Raw genomic sequence first — 25,607 nt, 5'->3', positions numbered from 1 at the left:
ACTGCTGGCTGCACGCAAACCAACGTACGAGCCACAGCCCGGCTGATCAGGAACCGACTTTAGGTGCTTGTCCAGTGCAGCTTGAAGACTGCCAGGGGTCTGTTGGTAATCCCCCTTATGTATGCTGGGAGGCAGTTGAACAGTCTCGGGCCCCTGACACTTATTGTATGGTCTCTTAACGTGCTAGTGACACCCCTGCTTTTCATTAGGGGGGGATGTTGCATCGTCTGCCAAGTCTTTTGCTTTCGTAGTGAGTGATTTTCGTGTGCAAGTTCGGTACTAGTCCCTCTAGGATTTTCCACGTGTAATATATAAGCAAATAACATTTGCTTAGTTTGTTCCTCCGTGTAATAGGGGTCTCCATTAAATGTTTATGAAGTGCAGTGGGCTTGATTATGCCTGGAAAACTACCTGGGCGAGTGTACATACTAGCGGGTAAGTTCAGTTCGCTAGACGCTACTTCCAGTGTCTTCACTGTAATGTTACTTCAGACTTACTGTTAACGGGTGCATGTATAAGGAAATCTTACGTACGTATACCAATAAAATAAAGAAATTTAAAAATTAAAAATGGCAGAAATAAGGGTAATTTATCAGAGTAATAAGGGGTAGTGAGTTAATGACTGTGTGTCAGTGTCGAGTTCAGTGATATTCAGTTTACTTGAGAATATCCTCTAGGTTCATCGGAAGTTTCCATGTCTAGCGTAGCAGATTGCATGGCCCTGCATTATACAGGTTATCTTGGGAGATAATAGTGTAAAATATTAGAAACTCAAGCTAGTTCTTCCTTATGATTATAATATGAATAATTAACTTTGTTATCTCTCGCATGAATCACTGTAGGTGCAGAGAACGAGGCTAGCTAGATGTAACTGGATAAATTCAGAGCTCTAGACGCACCAGTTACAAGGTACAACTGCGACTAATGTATCAAGGTCGGATAATGTAATGAAAAAAGAGGTATTCAACCACATAGCTATAGCATATTGCTCTGTATATTTACACTGGATACAAACTATTCAGTGTAAATATACAGAGCAACAAGGTATGAAGCAGATTGTAAATACTGTTGTGACTCCCGACCTCACATGAGCGTTTTTAAGTAAATGATACATGGGCGATTATTGGTCCTCTTGGCTACTGCTGAATACCTCTTCCTCCCGGCACTTGGAGCTACCCTCCCCTTCCGTGGATCAAACTTGATTACCTCTCATTCCCCAAGTTCTGTATGACTCAGTTTTATCACTCCCATAATAATAATAATAATAATAATAATAATAATAATAATAATAATAATAATAATAATAATAATAATTGCAACAGTAATAATAGCGCTTGTTTCATATGTCATGATGTGTTACAGGGACACACTAATAAAGGAAGACTCAAGGCGAGCTATACAACATGTTTGGTCAATTATGTGTTGTGTAGATGGTATCACCGGCTTTCTTTACTTGACACTTTTAGACTTTGTTAAAGTATTTCTTCAGTCTTCGTTAATTTACCCAAAATATGTGTTATTACGTCTAAATTGGTTGGTGTCATATATTTTATCCTGAGTATTCTGCAGCAAATTTTAGGGAAAGAAAATGCTGTAATAGATTCATACTTGTATGTATGTCTTTCTCTAATTAATAATAATAATAATAATATATATTATAATAATAATTATATTATATATATATATATATATATATATATATATATATATATATATATATATATATATATATATATATATATATATATATATATATATCCACGCTCATAGGCCACTTTATTAGGTACACCTGTGCTCCTGCTCATTAATGCAGATATCTGAGCTAATCACGTGGCAGGATCGCAGTCTAAAAGCATGCAGACATGGTCAAGAAGTTCAGTTGTTGTTCTGATCAATAACCAGAATGGGGAAAATGTGATCTAAGTGATTCTGACCGTGGAATGATTATTGGTGGCAGACGGGGTGGTTTGAGTATCTCAGAAACTGATGATCTAGGATTTTCACGCACACCAGTTTCTAAGGGTTTACACAGAATGGTGTGGAAAAAAAAAATCCAGTGAGAGGGTCAGTTCTGTGATTGAAAACGCCTTGTTAATAAGAGAAATCAAAGAAAAATGGCCAGACTGGTTCAAAACTGATAAAAAAGCGACAGTAACTCAAATAACCACACGTTATAACATTGGTGTGCAGAAGAGCATCTCTGAACGCACGTCGAACCTCGAAGTGGATGGGCTACAGCAGCAGAAGACCACACTGGGTTCCACTCCTGTCAGCTAGGAACAGGAAACTGGTTACGGTGGGCACTGGCCTACGAAAACTGGACAGCTGTAGACTGGAAAAACGTCGCCTGATCTGAAGAATCGCTATTTCTGCGGCGACGTGCAGGTGGTCGGGTCAGAATCTGAAGTAAACCTTCGGGATGCGGTGGAATGGGAGAGTCGCAGTATAAGTGTGTAACCAACAAATCTACAGCAACTGCGTGATGCTATCATATCAACATGGACCAGAATCTCTAAGGAATGTTTCCCTCACCTTGTTGAAAGCATGCCACGAAGAAATCAGGCCCTTCTGGGGGCAAAGAAAGGGCCCTACTAAAGTACTAGAAGGGTGTACCTAATAAAGTGGCCACTCTGTGTGTGTGTGTGTGTGTGTGTGTGTGTGTGTGTGTGTGTGTGTGTGTGTGTGTGTGTGTGTGTGTGTGTGTGTGCGTGCGTGCGTGCGCATTCAGCAGTGCAGAAAAAAATGCAATTTTTTTCTGTCTGCTTGAGACTGAAGAGGACCTCAGTTAGAGGTCAAAATATTCAGTCCTCTCTTCGTACCTTTTTTTTTTTTGTCTCCAAGGCGGTCTCTCAGTTCCCAAACACTTATAAATATTTTTTTCCTTATAGAATAAAATTTATATTAAGGTCCATATAAATAAATACACTTAAAGCTGAGGAGTATAATATCTGTAGGTGTTGTGTCGGTCTACTGGGCAGTGCCTTGCTGAGGGAAGATGCGACAGTGTTGATAGCTCTGATCTGAACACCTGTCCAACGGGTCAGGTGTGTATGTTCCTAAGCAAAGGCTCTCTAAACTATATTCCAGTATTCTCTGCATGACCAGTGTGACTTGCGGCTAAAACTTATTGAACCTGTTTATTGGCAATCTTAAGTGGGTTGACTCATGTTTACAGCAAAGTTTTAATTTTGTGAGAACTGTTTCTGTTCGATTTGTTGTGATTGGCTCTGTGTTGTAATTTTGTGATCACTAATCTGTTTGTTTAATCAAATTGCATATTCCAAAGTGCGTGAAATTTGCAAATGTTCCATGTTGCATGGCGCTGTGTGCTGCCAATTACGTATTGGTTGGTGTTATATATATACAGTATACGTATATACTATTCAGATTTAACTTTGTATCTGCCACTGTACGCATAAAGTGACCGGGGTACAGTCCAACTTCCTTTATGCATAACGGAAGGCCCTGTATTCGTATGGCACTGTATACTGCCATAATATTTGCATGATACTTTGCACACTCCCCATACTTCTGCTTGGCATTGTTTACTTTCCGTGGAACTGTCTTCTGTAACCATAACTTATTGTGATACTGCACTGCTGTCATAACCTTTGCTGAGATATCTTGCCCCCAATACTTGACTGTGGCGCAGTCTTCTCCCACCATAAACTTCCCTATCACTGTGTGTGGCTGCCATAACTTCTAATGGCGCATTTTTTGTCACCGTAATATTTCGTGGTCCTTCCGTGTGCCACCATGACATATTTCAGTGATGCCCTCTGCCAGTATTATTTTTTTAAGTACTGTGTCACCCTGATTGATGTTCCATGACGCACTGACACCATTGCCTTTCCTGGTACCATATACAATTTCACTAAACTTTGGCACTGTAATAAATTATGCACTACCACAATTCCTTGGTATGGCATTGTGAATGCTTTAATTGTCATGACATATATTGATACCATAACTTGAGAAGACTTATCCATGGCCAGAATATTTTAACACGACCTTGATTAATACCATAACTTGACGTGACAAAACAACAGACATTATAACTTTGCAAACCAAAACTGCTAGTTTGCTTGCTGTCTTCTAGTGTCATGATAACTTGATTTATTTATTGCCTCCGTGATTCGATATATAGTACCTCCTTGGCTACCATAGCATGACAGGTAGAGTGAATCAGTCTTTGTCACATAAGGTGTCTTGGGGTGGTGAGACGCGACCCCAGGATGTTTAGAAGGATAGTCGGTTAAATTAAAACTTTGTATGGATAGTAGTGTTCCACTTCTGAAGGTTGTATCAATTACCTGTTTGGTATTATAAGTTTGTTAGGGATAATGGTAACGGGCATTTACTACTTGAATGTAGTTAGTGCGGTAGATGACATATATGCAGAATATCCTCTGCATAACTCGGTGACTTGTGGATAACACTGATTTAACCTGTGTTAAGATAGTTGTTTGACTGGAATTGTCTAACCTGTGTGAGGATGAAAGGCTGTGTGGCTGTAACCTTTGATGTTACCAGATACTATTAATTATTTTTTAGCATGTGTTGTCGATTTCTTGACTCCACTTTTCATAGAGAGTGGGATATTCTTGTTGGATTTGGGAATTCTAGATTACTGCCACAGAATGACCCACGTGTATTCATCGATGACATTCACACATCATATTATCTTACCAAACTCCAAAATAATAATGATACATATAGCATTATTTTACCAAATTCCAAAATAATGATACTGCTGCAGCTACTACTTATATATTGACTCACTGATACCACTACTACTAATAACTGGGCCACTTCTTTGGCTGCCACTACTGCTACAGTTTACATTAATTCGAAGAATTGCCAACAGCCGGGTTGCAGTTAACGGTCGGAGGAGCGATCTTCCACCCCTGCTTGCGCTGAATGACCCACACGGGTTTAGCGCTTCGTGAAATGCAAAAAAAAAAAAAATGAGAGGTCTCGCGTTAGTACAACCTTAGTAAACGCTATCAAGGCACGAATAATCGATTTTTAGTGAATGATATTGATACGAAAAACTGAGGATTAACAAACTTTACGAGAGTAGGAATAACTGTCTTATGGTGAATGTTATCGACGCACGAATGGCTGACCTGTAGTGAACCTAATAGTTCGGGGACTCTTATTAACGAACGAATAACTTTTGGTTGACGTTATAAGGCACGTCGCTGTAGTGGTAATGTTGAAATGTGGTGGTAATATTGGTGATGTGTGGATAAAACTGGTGACGATATACGGTTAATACTTTTGAAGTGCAAGAGTAATAGTGATACTCTTGTTAATAGTGAAAATGGGAAGGTAAAAAGGACGTCTGGTGGTAATAGTAGTGTGGCGGTAATACTGGTGAAAAGTTATTGTAGTATCGGTGAGATGTAAGGCAATAGTGGTGAAGTGTGACTCACACTGCCTGTAGCTGCCCTTGTTAGCTGCTGTTGTGTTGCCTTTGGCACTGTTCACCTTGACTGTTTCCGTTATTAAGTTGTTGAATCCTTGACAAAATTTTTCTTGTTAACTCGGTTATATATCGTCTTCAGAATCATTCATGACACTACGGACCTATTATAGACATGACTATGATGTTGACTCCTATGACCAGCTCAGACCAAGTTATGTAGACCTGGCTTGTCAGATAAGTTTATAAAATGAACAGAGTATTCACTCATGTTAAAAAAATATTAAATAAGAAAATAAATATCTGTTAATGTGTTTTAATGTGAATATTATAAACGTTGTGTAAGAGGGTAAGCAGTAATAATGTGTTGGTAACCGAGGCATCGCCATTTCCCAGGTGTTCTGCCTCGAGTCTTCTCGGTGTACTCCCAAGGGAAGGTGTGAAGGGTCCCGCCTCTTCCCTGTGTTTTTCGGATGTGCCTCCAACAAGGAATTCTGTCTGCAGTTGGGCACCTGCGTCGCCAGAGGCCAGTGTGAGCCTTCAGAGACCAGTCTCCCAGCTGTGCCTTTTTCTTGTCCTCCTCATCAAGAATTCTGCCTGGCGCTTGGTTCTTGCGTCGCCAAGGGCCAGTGTGAAATTCCAGTAACACACTGGCCTAGTGCTTCTTCTTGTCCGTTACAGTACGAGTTCTGTCTGGAAACATTGTCCTGCAAACCCATGGGGATGTGCAAAAGCGGTGAATATTCACCCACGCCCGCTTCAACCAACTGTCCTCCCTTCCAGGAGTTCTGTCTGGAAACATCGTCCTGTAACCCCAAAGGAATGTGCGAAAGTAGTGAACATTCAACCAACTGTCCTCCCTTCCAGGAGTTCTGTCTGGAAACATCGTCCTGCAAACCCAAAGGAATGTGCGAAAGTAGTGAACATTCAACCACGCCTGCTTCAACCAACTGTCCTCTCTTCCAGGAGTTCTGTCTGGAAACATCATCCTGCACACCGAAAGGAATGTGCAAAAGCAATGAACCTCCACCACTATACAACTCAGCTGTGTGTCCGCCCCTACAAGAATTTTGCTTGAAATTCGGCACCTGCGTCACCAAAGGCCAGTGTGAGATATTTGGATCTGATACTTATGCTGTATTTTCCTGCCCTCTTCAACAGGAGTTCTGTCTGCAACTTGGCACCTGCGTCGCTAGGGGTCAGTGTGAGCCTCTTGGAGGCAAATTCTCTCCACCATGTCCTTTGGAATACGAGTTCTGCCTGGAAACCTCGTCCTGTGCACCTCAAGGGATGTGCAAGACCAATGATTCTCAGTCCTCGCTTGAGTCAGGAAAGTGTCCTCCTTCTCAAGAATTCTGCCTAAAAATGAATATGTGCGTCCCCAAAGGAGAGTGTGAACTTCCAGGAACACCTTTGCCCTGTCCGTTGCAATACGAGTTCTGCCTGGAAACCTCGTCCTGTACACCGAAAGGTATGTGCGAAAGCCGTAAATTGCCACCACTGCAAGGCTCAGCCGTATGTCCGCCTCTCCAGGAGTTTTGCTTGAAACTTGGTTCCTGCGTAGACAAAGGCCAGTGTGACCAATTTGGATCCAGTCTCCCAACTGTACTTTCGTGTCCTCCTCAACAGGAGTTCTGCATGCAGCTTGGCACCTGCATCATCAAGGGCCAGTGTAAGATCTCCGATTTTCAACTTCCAGACTCACCGTCGTCTTGTCCTCCAGAACAGGAGTTCTGCATGCAGCTTGGCACCTGCGTCATCAAAGGCCAGTGTAAGACTTCCGGTTCTCAGCTCCCAGATGGACCGTCGTCCTGTCCTCCTCAACTAGAGTTCTGTCTTCAGCTTGGCGTCTGCGTTCACAGAGGCCAGTGTGAATCATTTGGGTCCCACAAATCAGCTGTATCTTCTTGTACTCATCAAGAGGAGTTCTGTCTACAGCTTGGCGCTTGCGTATCCAAGGGCCAGTGTGGATCTCCTAGGACCCAACTTCCTGAACCTTCTTGTCCGTTGCAGTACGAGTTCTGCCTGGCAACATCATCATGTATACCTAAAGGGACATGCAGGAATAATGAACTTCCTTCTTCGCCTCCGTCAGTCATGTGTCCTCCCTTACAAGAGTTCTGCCTGGAACTTGATTCTTGCGTCGCCGAAGGCGAATGTAAATTTATAGGAACTCCTCTACCTTCGCCTTCATGTCCTCCGCAACACGAGTTATGCCTGGAAACATCGTCCTGCAAACCCAAGGGAATGTGTGAAACCAGTGAACATTTACCTACACCTGCCTCAACCAGATGTCCTTTCTTCTATGAGTTCTGTGCGGAAACATCGTCTTGTACACTTAAAGGCATGTGCAAGACCAGCGGACTTCTGTCCTCGCACGCATCAAATAAGTGTCCTCCCAGTCAGGTGTTCTGCCTGGAAACATCGTCCTGTATTCCAAAAGGTATGTGTGAAAGCCGTGAATTTCCGCCACTGCCCGACTCAGCTAAGTGTCCGCCCTTCCAGGAGTTTTGCTTAAAACTCGCCAAATGCGTTGCTAGAGGTCAGTGTGACCAGCCTGGATCCAGTCCTCCAACCCTACCTTTCTGCCCTCCTCAACAAGAGTTCTGTCTACAGCATGGAACTTGCGTCATCAAGGGCCAGTGTAAGCTATCTGGTTCTCAGCTCCCAGATGGACCTTCTTCCTGTCCTCCTCAACAGGAGTTCTGTCTACATCTTGGAACCTGCGTCATCAAGGGCCAATGTAAGATCTCCGATTCTCAACTCCCAGATGGACCTTCTTCCTGTCCTCCTCAACAGGAGTTCTGTCTACATCTTGGAACCTGCGTCATCAAGGGCCAATGCAAGGTCTCCGATTCTCAACTCCCAGATGGACCTTCTTCCTGTCCTCCTCAACAGGAGTTCTGTCTACATCTTGGAACCTGCGTCATCAAGGGCCATTGTAAGATCTCCGATTCTCAACTCCCAGATGGACCTTCTTCCTGTCATCCTCAGCAGGAGTTCTGTCTACATCTTGGAACCTGCGTCATCAAGGGCCAATGTAAGGTCTCCGATTCTCAACTCCCAGATGGACCTTCTTCCTGTCCTCCTCAACAGGAGTTCTGTCTACATCTTGGAACCTGCGTCATCAAAGGCCAATGTAAGATCTCCGATTCTCAACTCCCAGATGGACCCTCTTCCTGTCCTCCTCAGCAGGAGTTCTGTCTACGTCTTGGAACCTGCGTCATCAAGGGCCATTGTAAGATCTCCGATTCTCAACTCCCAGATGGACCTTCTTCCTGTCCTCCTCAGCAGGAGTTCTGTCTACATCTTGGAACCTGCGTCATCAAGGGCCAATGTAAGGTCTCCGATTCTCAACCCCCAGATGGACCTTCTTCCTGTCCTCCTCAACAGGAGTTCTGTCTACATCTTGGAACCTGCGTCATCAAAGGCCAATGTAAGATCCCTGGTTCGCAACTTCCAGCTACACCTACTACTTGTCCTCCTCAGCAGGAGTTCTGTTTACAGCTTGGCACCTGCGTCATCAGGGGACGCTGTGGCCCAGCAGAGTCGCAAATCCCATCACCATCGGTCATTAGTTGTCCACTGCCACAAGAATTTTGTCTACAACTGAGAACCTGTGTTTTCCCTGGCAACTGTTTTGGAACATCTCCTGGATCCCCAACCACAGTCACGAACTGCCCCAGTGGACAGGTGTGATATACCATTTGTTAACGCTAAAAGGGAATGCTGTTCATCTGTTTAAACAATAAATCCTTACTGTGTAGGCTTTCCCAACTTTTTTCTAAGCTGTTAAGCTGAGAAAAATGAGGTTCTGAGTATTATTTATGCTGATTTAGTTTTAGTAGTATAGACATATTAGACAGGACACCCTCGGGTAAATAGATTTTTCCATTACTTTGGATCAAATGTGATAAAAAATTGAAGGGTAAAGTTCATTCTTTGAAAAAATCTTATGTTTTCAGTTTATAGAGGGAGCATTGTTAAAATATTGTAGAGAACGACTAAGTAAACTTCGACGTTTTAAGCTCAGAAGTTTTTAGATTAGTTGAACAATATCTCAGGTGCTCACCTCATATGATCGTAAACAGTATCTCTGGTCGTCACCATATTTATCACTGGTCAAATGAGGTGACATCTGGAGATATTGTTCATTACTTATCTAGGACGAAACAGATGGCGAACTAAACAAATTGTTTCAAGACCAGTGATGGACAGTTTCCATTTTGATCTTTCGCTTGACAAGCAGGAGAGTTGTCACCAGTTAATGGGATAGTTCAGGAGCTGGAAAATGGTTGATGTATCTCTACCAAAAAATTGGGGAAAAATTCTTTGAAATTTATTTATTTATTTAACGTGAAACGATAAACGCTTGTGGGACATTCAGCGCAAGGGGCGGTGGAGGCTCGTTCTACTGTTCGTTAATCGCATGACAAACATTGTTAGTATTAACCGATTTGTCTTCTTAAATATAAGTGTAGTACATCAGGTAGGGGTTAACCCGCTGGGTTAAATCAGTAACTAACTTTTACCTACTCTTCTGAATTAAACAAAATAGACTTCGTTTAGGTTCCCTAACGTGTGATTAATATATGGTCCTCAAGCTCTATCATGGACACGTCAGGAACCCAGATAAATATTGATAAGATTTACGAAATAGTTGAGTTTAATACTAAAAATAAATCAAATTTACATAAATTCTTACATACAGTTCAGAAATTTTACTGGATAATATAATTAGTTTTAATTAGTGTATACAGTAAATGTTTTTGAAATTCCCTTACATTCCATTGCGTTTCTCAAAATTTGGGGATAATCCAGTAGAAGAGTTAGTGAAGGAGAGAAACGCTAGCCGTCTAGGGAGGGAGGAACAAGGTGGGCGAACCTTGTTGGCCTGTTTACCTGTGACGCCACACATTCTAATCTGATTTTGGAAGTTGTCGTAATAGCTGTTTACTTGACAAGCGAATTGCTTACTCATTTATTTAACTTTGGAATTAAAGAGTGGGCCGAGATTAATTTTACGTTTAAAATCGTCTCTATTAAAGGCAAACAAGGGTACGGAAACCAAACTGCTTATAAGTCCTTAAGCACCTTGATTAACAACTGCATTTAAAATGTTAACAGTTAATATATTGCATCACTAGAAAAAAAAAACGAGATTCAGGTTCTAACTAGCTCCTTGTGGTGAAGGTGTTCTGCATGAGTGCTGGGTCGTGCGTGCTGGAGAGCCAGTGTGGCCAGGCTGGTGAAGACCTCCACCCTCCTCCTCCACTCATCACTACCTGCCTACCGGGCAAAGTAAGTCCACATTCTTCATGAGTCACGAATTCCACTGTGTATAATCACCTAGTTTTGTCTGCGGGAGTTGAGCTCCAGCTTGTAAGCCTCGAATTTGCTCTTCTATCAACTGGTGTGGCTTACCCCTGCCCTTGTTTAGGTTTCGTTATACTTATTTTGATTTCAGTACTGGCCTCTACTATATCCCTTACTAATATTGTCCATTTGTTCACTACCCTCACAGTAAAGTAATTCTTCATCGTCTCAATATTCTTCATGGAGATTTTTAAGTTTTCAGTCGAGTCTCCTCTTTGTTTCCTCTCATCTTCAAATAATCCGTCTGTTTCACCCTTGTGTGTCTCCCATTATACGATCACGTCATGTTTTCACTGGTTCTCCCATCTTCAGGTGATGTAAGATCAAGGACTTACATGGCCCGGTGGCCTGGTGGCTAAAGCTCCCGCACTTACATGGTCCGGTGGCCTGGTGGCTAAAGCTCCCGCTTCACACACGGAGGGCCCGGGTTCGATTCCCGGCGGGTGGAAACATTTCGACACGTTTCCTTACGCCTGTGGTCCTGTTCACCTAGCAGCAAATAGGTACCTGGGTGTTAGTCGACTGGTGTGGGTCGCATTCTGGGGAACAATGGACAATGGGCCCCCAATGGAAATAAGTTAGACAGTCCTCGATGACGCACTGACTTTCTTGGGTTATCCTGGGTGGCTAACCCTCCGGGGTTAAAAATCCGGACGAAATCTCATCTTATCTTTTCTTATCGTTGTACCCCAGACGTCGCATTTTTGGGACCTGCTTTGCATCAAACCTCTTAACTTCCTTCGTATTTTTATATCCTTCAATCAAGTGTTTCACACGTGTGTGTTGTGTGTGGTACACACTATTATTAGTATTTATATTTCCATCAGTTTCTTGAGCGTGATTGTTGTTTTATATATATGACGACAGACTGCTTTTACTAAATTTCACCCATGATTACCACCACTTTCTTCATTAAAAAAATTACCCAACTACCTTGCCATCACAAAATCACCTTCAGTATTGGCTACTCACACCACGTATAAAGAAAAATTAACGAAATTATTGACCCAGTTTTACAAGTCGCCAAAGACTGGGAGAGAGGTGGAGGTGAGAAGATCAATGAACAGGTAGCCAAATAAAGCAGACTACCCAAAGTGTCAGAAACAAAAGATAACACTGACGAGAGAGGCACTTCCAGGAGAAGCCTTTCATCGTGGATAGATTCATCAGCAAAACACCAGAATGACGCGCTACGGCACACTACACTTCAGACAGAAACTTCTAAACATTTTGCTCATATCGTGCAGTAGGCACAATGGGCCAGGTTTCTGTGCTGTAATCCTCTCAGTTTGTTTTTGAACGCAAAAAATAATTATAATAGTACATGGCAAGACTTAATGAGCTTCTCGGTTTATTGGTAATGGAGAAGGTTTGGTCAAGTTCCTCAGTCTTCGGAGTGACAGTGAAGCGCGCCGTAAGTCGCATCTATATTAATTGCATTTATTTTGCATTGGTATTCTATTTTATTTACTGTTAACTATTTAGCCCTTTCTTCTTTATACAAGTTATGTGTTAAACATCTCAGTTTATTAATCGTCAACGTGGCACCGCCGCCCAAAACCAAACTCGACTACGTGAGTTTGGTTTTCATATTTATTTTCATTTGGTAAGGTACGATGCAGTCCTAAGATTTTTCATATCGAATAGTTCTAGTGAGTCTTATGCTATTTTTCTCGGGTATTTTCGAGATCTGGTTTCTGTAATATAGGTGAGTTTAATGATCATCACTAGGCGTTTGTGCACCGTATCTTAAAAAACTGTATATGTAATACAGGTAATGGCGCCATTAACAAACCTTGCTGGGTGCGAAATCAGAGCTGGCGTGCCACAAGGCACACCAACGGTAGGCTTATTGGCCCATGCCAGGCAGGTCAGCTCACTCGTCAGCAACCTGACCTTTTATCTTTAAGATTAGAGATCATAAATTTCCTCCCGAAAAATAAAATTTATCAGAATTTTCCAAAAATGGGGATAAAGCTCAAGGCAAAAAGGGCTTTGAAAGGGTTATGGTTCCAGAGTTTTCTGCATGTAATCTCATCAGTCTTCTCTGTTCAGTGTAAACTAATCCTTTTTTTTTAACATATCTTGTGGTGAGGCAACTAAAAATTAAATCCCCACGTCATTACAACACAGTATTATGATGTACTCTCATCCCCTTGTATTATATCAGAATATAAACACATTAGCCCATTTTCATTAGGAACACACTTTATATTACCAGTACATAAATCTAACTTACAGGCAGAATACATAAAATTATTACACAACTTGTGTCATGAACCTCAATTGGCAATTTTTCTACCATGCTCATCCGTGTGTTGCACTTCATTTGTTGCTGGTGCACTGAAGCTCTTCTGCCTGGCTACGGGCACTTGTGAACCTGAGGGCGGGTGCACAAAGATGGGTAGCAGCCCTGGCCAAGCCAAGGCCAACGCGGCTCCTGCCGAGGTTTGCCCTCCTGACAAGGTGAGTCCCTTTTGTGTTCTGCTCATATTGTCGATGATAATGTTGTAAAATACTAAACATTCTGGCCATTGATATTGATTAAACGTAACGTGACTCATTTTACAGTAATAGCAGTGCTAGTGCATTTGGCCGCTAGGCTACTATTTTTACAGTAGTTTTTCTGCTATCCAAACGCAATTCATTTACAAAATTATTATAGTATCTTGGCAATTAATACAAAACCAAATATTTACAACTCTTTATTTTAAATAAATATAAGAAAAAACTAGTGATTGTAAGTTATTTCTTATGCAGTTTTCACAGGAATTTTATATTTAACCTCCCGTGTACCAAATTGATGTGAAGTGCAGCTCAAAGAGGAGCAGTGAAATAAATGAGAGGAGAATGGAGAGAGAACGGTAGGTAGTGAGGAGAGTAAGAAACAGGTAGTCTGGGGAGAGTGAGGCAGGTAGTTCGAGGAAAGAGAGGGAGAGATAAATAGTGAGAGGAAAGAGAGTTAGATGTAGAAAAATAAGTGGGAGAGGTAGTGAAAAGGCATTGAGAGGAAAAGGTCAAGGGGAAGATATTCGGGTCACGCAACGAACACCTTCGTGAAAGATTTAATAGCCATCCTTCGGCACTAGAGCGTCGTTGTGCTTACAGCCTCCATAACTAGATTTTTTTTATCTCTATAGTTACGGGCACAAAGGTATCCATAACTGTGAGGTGTTATTACCTGTTTGTAGTTACAGGAACAAAGGTGTCCATAACTGCGTATGTTTCAGATTATGCACTGAAATTGCAGGAACAGAACTACGATCTTGGTGTCCCGTCTGCAGTGTTCGATTTATGTAAATTTTTAAGAATTTTGAAATATTAGTAGAACATACTTCCTCCTCCTATATTCCACCCAGTGTTTTAGTGCGTTATTTATGTGCTGATCCACATTATAACCCCCTCATCCACTACCCAAAGTTGCTACAGTTTCACTCGCCTACCACCACCTGCTGCCACGGTCACGGTCGCCACAGACGATACAGAGAAGGGGCGGTAGGTAGGCGATGGGGGTGGATAGTGGGAAGGGGGTAGATGGGAGGGAATAGATGATAGAGGAGGGGGCTGTAGGAAGTAGTGAAGAGGGGACGAGGTAAAAGAGGAAGGTGCGGTGGGAAGGATGTAGAGGAGGGAAGGTGGGAGGGAGGTAGACAGGCGGTGGAAAAGAAGTAAAGGAGAAAGATGGTGAAGAGGAGATATAGAAGGAAAGTGATGTTTAGAAGATAAATAATAAATAAATGTTTATTTCCTTGCAAAGCTTACAATGTGAGGTTTACATATTTTAAAATGTTAATTACAAGGAAGGCCTCTAGCATGCCTAGGCAAGATGGAGGAGAGGGATGGTGAGGAGGAGGTATGGAATCAAAGGAATGATAGAGAAGGAGAAGAACGCTAGGAGGAAAATGTGTAAAAGGAGAAGACAGCGAGTCAATAAGTTGTGAGTCAATAAGAAATAAGGGAACATCGGGAGTAAACAAAAAAAAAAAAAGACATATAATCTAGAATAACAGAGATGAACTTTGTGTAACACCGCTAATGTTCTCACATAAAGCTCTCCATATTATAATAATCATAACTAAGCGCTAAATCCACAAGGGTTATACATCAAAGGTCTCCATAATAAGTCTCGCATTCAAATAATCATTAGAAGTTATTAATTCATCGTAATTTATTTATGTAGTGTGTATTTATTACTATTATTGTCAGTAGTAGTAGCAGTAGTAAGTAGTAGTAACAGTAGTACTATTAGTAGTAGTAGTGGTAGGTTAGCACAGGTACCACTGTGACCACAAATGCAGTTTTCTACATTGAATCCTACACCATCATGGCTGTGACGTGCTCTAGCTCAAGTCCCTTCACAGTAAATGAAAATGAATATGAAAATGTGTATTTCTTTTCCAAGCTTTCAATATGTGGTTGACATATTATAAAATATTAATTACAAAGGCCACTAGCATGCCTAGGCATTACGGGCAGTAGCAGTAGTAGTAGTAGTAGCAGCAGTAGCATAAAATTGAAATGACAGATAAATGGGTAAAACAAGTAATCTTAGCAAAGCGAGACCTATAATTATGAAAATGGTATACAGTACACACAGGTAGATAAGCAAGAAAGATACCTATGCAGAAGTTTGGTGCTGGAACAGTTCGTTTACGCGGTACGCTTCTTCAGTCGAATATACAGATGAGTAAATATCAAATCAGATCGAGTTTATTCTCTATAAAGATTACAATGTTGGGTTTACCTATTATAGTATATTGTGTGGTTTACATATTATATAATACTGATTACAGAAAAGGCCCTTGTCACACCTAGTATGACTAGGCATTTCGGGCAGACTAAGATTAGAAGCAGCTGCGAAGTAAAGATATGATCGGCCTATCTACCTTGAAGTAGTTAAGGTGGTCAGTCCTTCAGCATGGAGAAGGGTTCAGCTCCAAAGTCTGGAGCGAGGCCTCGTAAGTCCACGTTTTGGTAAAATATATGACGTGCCAGGTATCGGTTTCCGTATTTTCGTAGCATCGCAGCCTGGCTTCCCTAGTGACCAGTGGTCTGTCACCAGGCTATTGCTACCCTCGACCCTTGTACCCCCTTGTGAGCGTTATATCCTAACTTAATAATGTTTACCCTTGAGTCATATTTTGTCCGGTTAAAGTTCACAATAAGACCCTTCCTTTTTTTTACCTACCGAACATGTATTATTACGGTGAAGGGTTAATTTCTAGTGGACCTTCATATCCACTGTACGAGAAAACGTTGGGTTTAATCTTATAAATACAGGATGAAAGGATTTACCTTCACCTTCATCCTGCGGGTCATTCAAGGCTCACACGAGTGTTCATGTCGGAGAGTCATAACGTCAAATAGAAACGGTAGTAATTATGGGGGTTGGGTGATGGTGGACTACATTCACTGGTTGCTGCGCCCTGAGGCATCACTATGCCCCACTATATGATGTTCCAGTCAGATGCTCACTTTTTTTCTTGGTGCTCTCAGTGTGTACTGCATGACACTTAACTTACGGGTTTAGCACTTAGCAGGAGTGTTCCGGGGTCAACGCCTCCACGACCTAGTCCATGACTAGGCCTCGCGGTGGATCAGGGAATGATCAACCAAGGTTGTTACTGCCGGCTGCACTCAAACCGGCGTACGAACCACAGCCCGGCTAGTCAGGTACTGGCTTCAGGTGCCTCATCCAGCTCCCTTTAGAAGACAGCTAGGGGAGTCTGTTGGTAATCCTCCTTATGTATGCTGGGAGGCAGCTTCCCATGAAAATAATAATATTAATAATAATAACAAGGTGTAGAGAACCGAGTAAGGTATTCCCATATTCCATAACCTCAGTCCCTTGTGTCTCAATGCAAGCGATTGGAATAGTGCAGAGTGTGGCATATGTTGATAATGAAGTTACATGTCAGTGTTGAAGTTTTATGTAAGCCTAGTGTAAATAGCATTGAAATTTTTAAAGCTGGTCTTTAGGACATACAGATGTTATAGACACATAAAATAACATTAAGCTGATTTAACCTAAGATAATTAAATAAAGTCAAACCACTGCTCAGAAGAGACATTAGCACACTCAGCTCACACACTGAGGTCCGGAGTTCGAATCTTCGGTACGGCTGGAAAACATTAATACGTGTTTCCATAAGACACCTGCTGTCCATGTTCACCCATCAGTATAAAATAGGTACCTGGGTATTAATCGACTGGTGTGGACAAAACTGACGTAATTTGTCCGATATGTTCTGCATGACAAGCGGCTTTATATACAGTAGATGTTTGTTGTAGCATTTGACCATTCCCCAGGATGCGACCTACAACAGTCCACTAACACCCCGGTACCTACTTATTGTCAGGTGACCTGAGATAGGAGACTTGCCCCATACATCTCGTCCTGCCCGGGATGGTAGCAGAATTAATGTAATTACCAGTCATAATATAGCTAGCTCGGTTGGTAGCGCACTCAGCTCACAGGTTGAGGTCTGTAGTTCTATTCTAGGTATAGGAATACTCGTAGATACCTGCTGTCCCTGTAGGTACCTAGGTGTTAGCCGACTAGTTTTATTATAATTATAATCATGGGGGAGCACTAAACCCGTCGGATTATACAGCGCATGTGGGGAGAGGGAAGGTATTCAGGCTCAATTCAGGGAACTGGAGCACAGATCCAATTCCCTAGATCAAGAGCCCCTCACCAGCGCCAAGGAACCTCCCCCTTGAAGGGTAGCCGACTGGTGTGGGTCGCATCCTGAGGGCAAAACTAACCTGATTTGCCCTAAATGCTCCGCATAACCAGGGGCTTTTTATACAGTATATTAATAATGTCAACCAGGTCTAAGTTATATCATGTACTTGTAGAAATAATTATTATTTTGATTTAAGAATGTATATGTTATGAAGGTATGATAAAATGTATGTTTGATACCTGTTATATAGTATATTTTAAGTATTCGTTTGTGGGTATTTTACATTATGTTTGGTGTTGTGACAAGTGTGGTGGTATGCACAGGTGTTCTGCTTGTCCAGTGGGACGTGTGAACCTGCTGGAGGGTGTGGGGACCGACCCCCTGAGACCATGGCCACCATGTGTCCACGAGGGTGAGTATCATGCTTCACTTATTCTTACTGCGGTATGTATGACCTTGCCTCACACTACGTTATATGATCATGCAAATTGAGATTTCAGACTCTCTTGACCCTGACGAATTGTGTCAGCAAGGATTAGGGGGAAATAAATATATATATATATATAAATAATATATATATATATATATATATATATATATATATATATATATATATATATATATATATATATATATATATATTACCAGACTCACCCTCAATATGTTGTAGTGAATTACTTGGCAGCAATACTTCTGAATGCAAAATGTTTGTATCATAAATATTTGTTTAAGAATAGCATGTTACATAATGCATTTCTTTACCATTATTCAGTCAGTATTATCACTATGTCTCTCCAGCACGATATCCATAAGTGTAAATATATTGCAGGTACATTTACTGCATGCAGAAGGGAGAATGTGTCAGTGCCACCCGAGGATGTAATGAACCAAGTTCTAGGTAAGTCAGACTTTGTTATTAATGGACCTCGTAGATCTCGGCTTTCTCTCACATATGATTTAAAGCTTCATATAACACCAGTGCGAAGAGTTGATATATAATGTTTAATGTGATATTTTACTGAAAATACATGTGCAGCGTTAACTTTTAAGATGTCACATATTTGTTACATTATGCAGGACAAGCCACGGGGGGGGGGAGTGTAAATCTTTAGCTCAAGTACTTTCACACTTCTTAGTGCGTCATCAGGAGCTGTGCAATGTTGCAAGAGAGCAACCAAAGCAGGAAGAGTGGTCTCAAAGTAGCGTAGGTTTCACCGTCCACGGTTACCCTAGTTACACTATATATTATTATTATTATTGTTTCCAATGTTTAGTGGAACTTATGTTAGATACAAAGTTATTATTATTGAGAAGCCCTAAACCCGTAGGAGGTCATACATCAGCCGATGAATGGGAGTTAATTAAATTTGACTCACGGAAAGGGAGGTTACCTCTAGTTCCTTGGATTACAAACCCTTCACCACCCTCAAGGCATCTCTCTCCTTGCCCCATTAAAGGAACAGAGATACAAAAGAGAGCAAAGATTATAAATACAAACTTAATGTACAGAGTTGAAAAACGAGACAGTAATGTGCAATATCGTGTTTTGGCAGACTTGGTGTGTCGTGTCCGTCAGGAACCACGTTCTCTCTGCTGGCCGGTGCTTGCGTCCCTTATCCTACTGATAGCCCGGTAAGAGAACCTTTTAACAACAATGTATATATTTTTTTTTCTGGAGGAGTCATAATATCGTGGGTATTAAGTGGATCTTCTAACACCTCTATCTCTCTGTTTCCACAGGATATATCAAGCTGGCTGCCTGACATTATTAAGTGTCCAGAAAAGTCTGAGAAAGACTCAAAACGGGAGCCCTTCACCTATACCACCTGCATTTCAAGTCAACACTGCCCCCTGGGCTTCACATGTTGCCCAGATCCTGGTTAGTTGTTGTGAAGGGATTCAGGGAAACCGGTTATTTTTATATAGCCGGACTTGAGTCCTGGAAAGGGGAAGTACAATGCCTGCACTTTAAAGGAGGGGTTTGGGATATTTGCAGCTTGGCGGGATATGTTGTGTATCTTTATACATATATGCTTCTAAGCTGTTGTATTCTGAGCACCTCTGCAAAAACAGTGATTATGTGTGAGTGAGGTACAAGTGTTGAATGATGATGAAAGTATTTTCTTTTTGGGGGATTTTCTTTCTTTTTGGGTTACCCTGCCTCGGTGGGAGACGGCCAACTTGTTGAAAAAAAAAATATATATATAAAAATATATATATATATATATATATATATATATATATATATATATATATATATATATATATATATATATATATATATATATATATATATATATATTTATATTCATTCTTTCAACACGCAGGAGGGAGAGATACATGATTATATACACCTGGAAAATCCTAGACCTGGAGTTTACCTGGAAAGAGTTTCGGGGGTCAACGCCCCTGCAGCCCGGTCTGTGACCAGGCCTCCTGGTGGATCAGAGCCTGATCAACCAGGCTGTTGCTGCTGGCTGCACGCAAACCAACGTACGAGCCACAGCCCGGCTGATCAGGAACTGACTTTAGGCGCTTGTCCAGTGCCAGCTTGAAGACTGCCAGGGGTCTGTTGGTAATCCCCCTTATGTGTGCTGGGAGGCAGTTGAACAGTCTCGGGCCCCTGACACTTATTGTATGGTCTCTTAACGTGCTAGTGACACCCCTGCTTTTCATTGGGGGGATGGTGCATCGTCTGCCAAGTCTTTTGCTTTCGTAGTGAGTGATTTTCGTGTGCAAGTTCGGTACTAGTCCCTCTAGGATTTTCCAGGTGTATATAATCATGTATCTCTCCCGCCTGCGTTCCAGGGAATACAGGTTTAGGAACCTCAAGCGCTCCCAATAATTGAGGTGTTTTATCTCCGTTATGCGCGCCGTGAAAGTTCTCTGTACATTTTCTAGGTCGGCAATTTCACCTGCCTTGAAAGGTGCTGTTAGTGTGCAGCAATATTGCAGCCTAGATAGAACAAGTGACCTGAAGAGTGTCATCATGGGCTTGGCCTCCCTAGTTTTGAAGGTTCTCATTATCCATCCTGTCATTTTTCTAGCAGATGCGATTGATACAATGTTATGGTCCTTGAAGGTGAGATCCTCCGACATGATCACTCCCAGGTCTTTGACGTTGGTGTTTCACTCTATTTTGTGGCCAGAATTTGTTTTGTACTCTGATGAAGATTTAATTTCCTCATGTTTACCATATCTGAGTAATTGAAATTTCTCATCGTTGAACTTCATATTGTTTTCTGCAGCCCACTGAAAGATTTGGTTGATGTCCGCCTGGAGCTTTGCAGTGTCTGCAATGGAAGACACTGTCATGCAGATTCGGGTGTCATCTGCAAAGGAAGACATGGTGCTGTGGCTGACATCCTTGTCTATGTCGGATATGAGGATGAGGAACAAGATGAGAGCAAGTACTGTGCCTTGTGGAACAGAGCTTTTCACCGTAGCTGCCTCGGACTTTACTCTGTTGACGACTACTCTCTGTGTTCTGTTAGTGAGGAAATTATAGATCCATCGACCGACTTTTCCTGTTATTCCTTTAGCACGCATTTTGTGCGCTATTACGCCATGGTCACACTTGTCGAAGGCTTTTGCAAAGTCTGTATATATTACATCTGCATTCTTTTTGTCTTCTAGTGCATTTAGGACCTTGTCGTAGTGATCCAATAGTTGAGACAGACAGGAGCGACCTGTTCTAAACCCATGTTGCCCTGGGTTGTGTAACTGATGGGTTTCTAGATTGGTGGTGATCTTGCTTCTTAGGACCCTTTCAAAGATTTTTATGATATGGGATGTTAGTGCTATTGGTCTGTAGTTCTTTGCTGTTGCTTTACTGCCCCCTTTGTGGAGTGGGGCTATGTCTGTTGTTTTTAGTAACTGTGGGACGACCCCCATGTCCATGCTCCCTCTCCATAGGATGGAAAAGGCTCGTGATAGGGGCTTCTTGCAGTTCTTGATGAACACAGAGTTCCATGAGTCTGGCCCTGGGGCAGAGTGCATGGGCATGTCATTTATCGCCTGTTCGAAGTCATTTGGCGTCAGGATAACATCGGATAGGCTTGTGTTAATCAAATTTTGTGGCTCTCTCATAAAAAATTAATTTTGATCTTCGACTCTCAGTCTGGTTAGCGGCTTGCTAAAAACTGAGTCATATTGGGACTTGAGTAGCTCACTCATTTCCTTGCTGTCATCTGTGTAGGACCCATCTTGTTTAAGTAGGGGCCCAATACTGGACATTGTTCTCGATTTTGATTTGGCATAGGAGAAGAAATACTTTGGGTTTCTTTCGATTTCATTTATGGCTTTTAGTTCTTCCCGCGATTCCTGACTCCTAAAGGATTCTTTTAGCTTAAGTTCGATGCTTGCTATTTCTCTGACCAGTGTCTCCCTACGCATTTCAGATATATTGACCTCTTTTAGCCGCTCTGTTATTCTTTTCCGTCGCCTGTAAAGGGAGCGCCTGTCTCTTTCTATTTTACATCTACTCCTCCTTTTTCTTAGAGGAATAAGCCTTGTGCATACATCGAGTGCCACCGAGTTAATCTGTTCTAGGCATAAGTTGGGGTCTGTGTTGCTTAGTATATCTTCCCAGCTTATATCAGTTAGGACTTGGTTTACTTGGTCCCACTTTATGTTTTTGTTATTGAAGTTGAATTTGGTGAATGCTCCCTCATGACTAATCTCATTATGTCGGTCTGGGGCTCCGCGCATACATGACTGAACCCCAATTATGTTGTGATCTGAGTATATTGTTTTTGATATGGTGACATTTCTTATCAGATCATCATTGTTAGTGAAGATGAGGTCTAGTGTATTCTCCAGTCTAGTAGGCTCTATTATTTGCTGGTTTAAATTGAATTTTGTGCAGAGATTTAAAAGCTCGCGTGAGTGTGAGTTTTCATCAGAGCTGCCTCCTGGTGTTATTACTGCAACAATATTATTTGCTATATTCCTCCATTTTAGGTGCCTTAAGTTGAAATCCCCCAGGAGCAAGATGTTGGGTGCAGGAGCTGGAAGATTTTCCAGACAGTGGTCAATTTTTAACAGCTGTTCCTGGAATTGCTGGGATGTTGCATCCGGAGGCTTGTAGACTACCACAATGACTAGGTTTTGGTTCTCGACCTTTACTGCTAAAACTTCCACTACATCATTTGAGGCATTCAGCAGTTCTGTGCAAAAAAGTGACTCTGCAATGTACAGGCCAACCCTCCCCCCCTTTTGCCTGTTCACTCTGTCACATCTGTATAGGTTGTAACCTGGGATCCATATTTCGTTGTCCAAGTGATCCTTTATGTGGATCTCAGGGAAAGCCGCGAACATTGCCTTTGCCTCTGCAAGCAGTCCACGGATGAAAGGTATTTTGTTGTTTGTTGCTGGCTTTAGACCCTGTATATTTGCCAAGAAGAATGTTATCGGACTAGTGGTATTGTTGGTACTGGGGGGGGATTTTTTTCCGGCATTAGTATCTGTATAGAGGGACTGGTACCGAACTTGCACACGAAAATCACTCACTACGAAAGCAAAAGACTTGGCAGACGATGCACCATCCCCCCAATGAAAAGCAGGGGTGTCACTAGCACGTTAAGAGACCATACAATAAGTGTCAGGGGCCCGAGACTGTTCAACTGCCTCCCAGCATACATAAGGGGGATTACCAACAGACCCCTGGCAGTCTTCAAGCTGGCACTGGACAAGCACCTAAAGTCAGTTCCTGATCAGCCCGGCTGTGGCTCGTACATTGGTTTGCGTGCAGCCAGCAGCAACAGCCTGGTTGATCAGGCTCTGATCCACCAAGAGGCCTGGTCACAGACCGGGCCACGGGGGCGTTGACCCCCGGAACTCTCTCCAGGTAAACTCCAGGTAAACACCGGCCGTATCCCACCGAGGCAGGGTGTTTACCTGGAGTTTACCTGGAGAGAGTTCCAGGGGTCAACGCCCCCGCGGCCCGGTCTGTGACCAGGCCTCCTGGTGGATCAGAGCCTGATCAACCAGGCTGTTGCTGCTGGCTGCACACAAACCAACGTACGAGCCACAGCCCGGCTGGTCAGGAACTGACTTTAGGTGCTTGTCCAGTGCCAGCTTGAAGACTGCCAAAGGTCTGTTGGTAATCCCCCTTATGTATGCTGGGAGGCAGTTGAACAGCCTTGGGCCCCTGACACTTATTGTATGGTCTCTTAACGTGCTAGTGACACCCCTGCTTTTCATTGGGGGATGTTGCATCGTCTGCCAAGTCTTTTGCTTTCGTAGTGAGTGATTTTCGTGTGCAAGTTCGGTACTAGTCCCTCTAGGATTTTCCAGGTGTATATAATCATGTATCTCTCCCGCCTGCATTCCAGGGAATACAGTTTTAGGAACCTCAAGCGCTCCCAGTAATTGAGGTGTTTTATCTCCGTTATGCGCGCCGTGAAGGTTCTCTGTACATTTTCTAGGTCAGCAATTTCACCTGCCTTGAAAGGTGCTGTTAGTGTGCAGAAATATTCCAGCCCAAAAGGAAAAACAAAAGTTTCTCCTTTTACATTTAGTAATATATACAGGAGAAGAGTTTACTAGCCCCTTGCTCCCGGCATTTTTGTCGCCTCTTACGACACGCATGGCTTACGGAGGAAGAATTCTGTTCCACTTCCCCATGGAGAATATATATATATATATATATATATATATATATATATATATATATATATATATATATATATATATATATATATATATATATATATATATATATATATATATATATATATATATATATATATATATATATATTTTATATATATATATATATATATATATTTTATATATATATATATATTTTTATATATATATATTTTAATATATATATATATATATTTATATATTTTTATATATATATATATATATATATATATATATATATATATATATATATATATATATATATTTATATGTATGTATATATATATATATATATATATATAATATATATATATATATATATAAAAATATATATATATATATAAAATATATATATATATATATATATATATATATATATATATATATATATATATATATATTTATATTATACCTGGATAATACCGGGAGAGAGTTTCGGGGGTCAACGCCCCCGCGGCCCGGTCTGTGACCAGGCCTCCTGGTGGATCAGCGCCTGATCAACCAGGCTGTTGCTGCTGGCTGCACGCAAACCAACGTACGAGCCACAGCCCGGCTGATCAGGAACTGACTTTAGGTGCTTGTCCAGTGCCAGCTTGAAGACTGCCAGGGGTCTGTTGGTAATCCCCCTTATGTGTGCTGGGAGGCAGTTGAACAGTCTCGGTCCCCTGACACTTATTGTATGGTCTCTTAACGTGCTAGTGACACCCCTGCTTTTCATTGGGGGGATGGTGCATCGTCTGCCAAGTCTTTTGCTTTCGTAGTGAGTGATTTTCGTGTGCAAGTTCGGTACTAGTCCCTCTAGGATTTTCCAGGTGTATATAATCATGTATCTCTCCCTCCTGCGTTCCAGGGAATACAGGTTTAGAAACCTCAAGCGCTCCCAGTAATTGAGGTGTTTTATCTCCGTTATGCGCGCCGTGAAAGTTCTCTGTACATTTTCTAGGTCGGCAATTTCACCTGCCTTGAAAGGTGCTGTTAGAGTGCAGCAATATTCCAGCCTAGATAGAACAAGTGACCTGAAGAGTGTCATCATGGGCTTGGCCTCCCTAGTTTTGAAGGTTCTCATTATCCATCCTGTCATTTTTCTAGCAGATGCGATTGATACAATGTTATGGTCCTTGAAGGTGAGATCCTCCGACATAATCACTCCCAGGTCTTTGACGTTGGTGTTTCGCTCTATTTTGTGGCCAGAATTTGTTTTGTACTCTGATGAAGATTTAATTTCCTCATGTTTACCATATCTGAGTAATTGAAATTTCTCATCGTTGAACTTCATATTGTTTTCTGCAGCCCACTGAAAGATTTGGTTGATGTCCGCCTGGAGCCTTGCAGTGTCTGCAATGGAAGACACTGTCATGCAGATTCGGGTGTCATCTGCAAAGGAAGACACGGTGCTGTGGCTGACATCCTTGTCTATGTCGGATATGAGGATGAGGAACAAGATGGGAGCTAGTACTGTGCCT

The 25,607-nt window shown here is 41.9% G+C and overlaps 1 protein-coding gene across 2 annotated transcripts in view; it reads left to right on the top strand.

Annotated features, from left to right (window-relative positions):
- The window catches only part of LOC128685978 (uncharacterized), a 379,974-nt gene that overhangs the window by 62,794 nt on the left and 291,573 nt on the right, over positions 1 to 25,607 (top strand). For both annotated transcript variants that reach the window (XM_070083171.1, XM_070083170.1), the window contains exons 5-12: positions 2,955 to 3,044; positions 5,825 to 9,121; positions 10,622 to 10,729; positions 13,154 to 13,270; positions 17,817 to 17,905; positions 18,323 to 18,391; positions 19,047 to 19,125; positions 19,234 to 19,372. In XM_070083171.1, coding sequence (XP_069939272.1) covers positions 2,955 to 3,044; positions 5,825 to 9,121; positions 10,622 to 10,729; positions 13,154 to 13,270; positions 17,817 to 17,905; positions 18,323 to 18,391; positions 19,047 to 19,125; positions 19,234 to 19,372 — 3,988 coding nt within the window. The remainder of the gene's footprint in view (positions 1 to 2,954; positions 3,045 to 5,824; positions 9,122 to 10,621; positions 10,730 to 13,153; positions 13,271 to 17,816; positions 17,906 to 18,322; positions 18,392 to 19,046; positions 19,126 to 19,233; positions 19,373 to 25,607) is intronic.

This window comes from Cherax quadricarinatus, chromosome 9 (assembly GCF_038502225.1).
Source record: "Cherax quadricarinatus isolate ZL_2023a chromosome 9, ASM3850222v1, whole genome shotgun sequence".
NCBI lineage: Eukaryota > Metazoa > Arthropoda > Malacostraca > Decapoda > Parastacidae > Cherax > Cherax quadricarinatus.
This window is presented reverse-complemented; position numbering and strand designations above follow the sequence as displayed.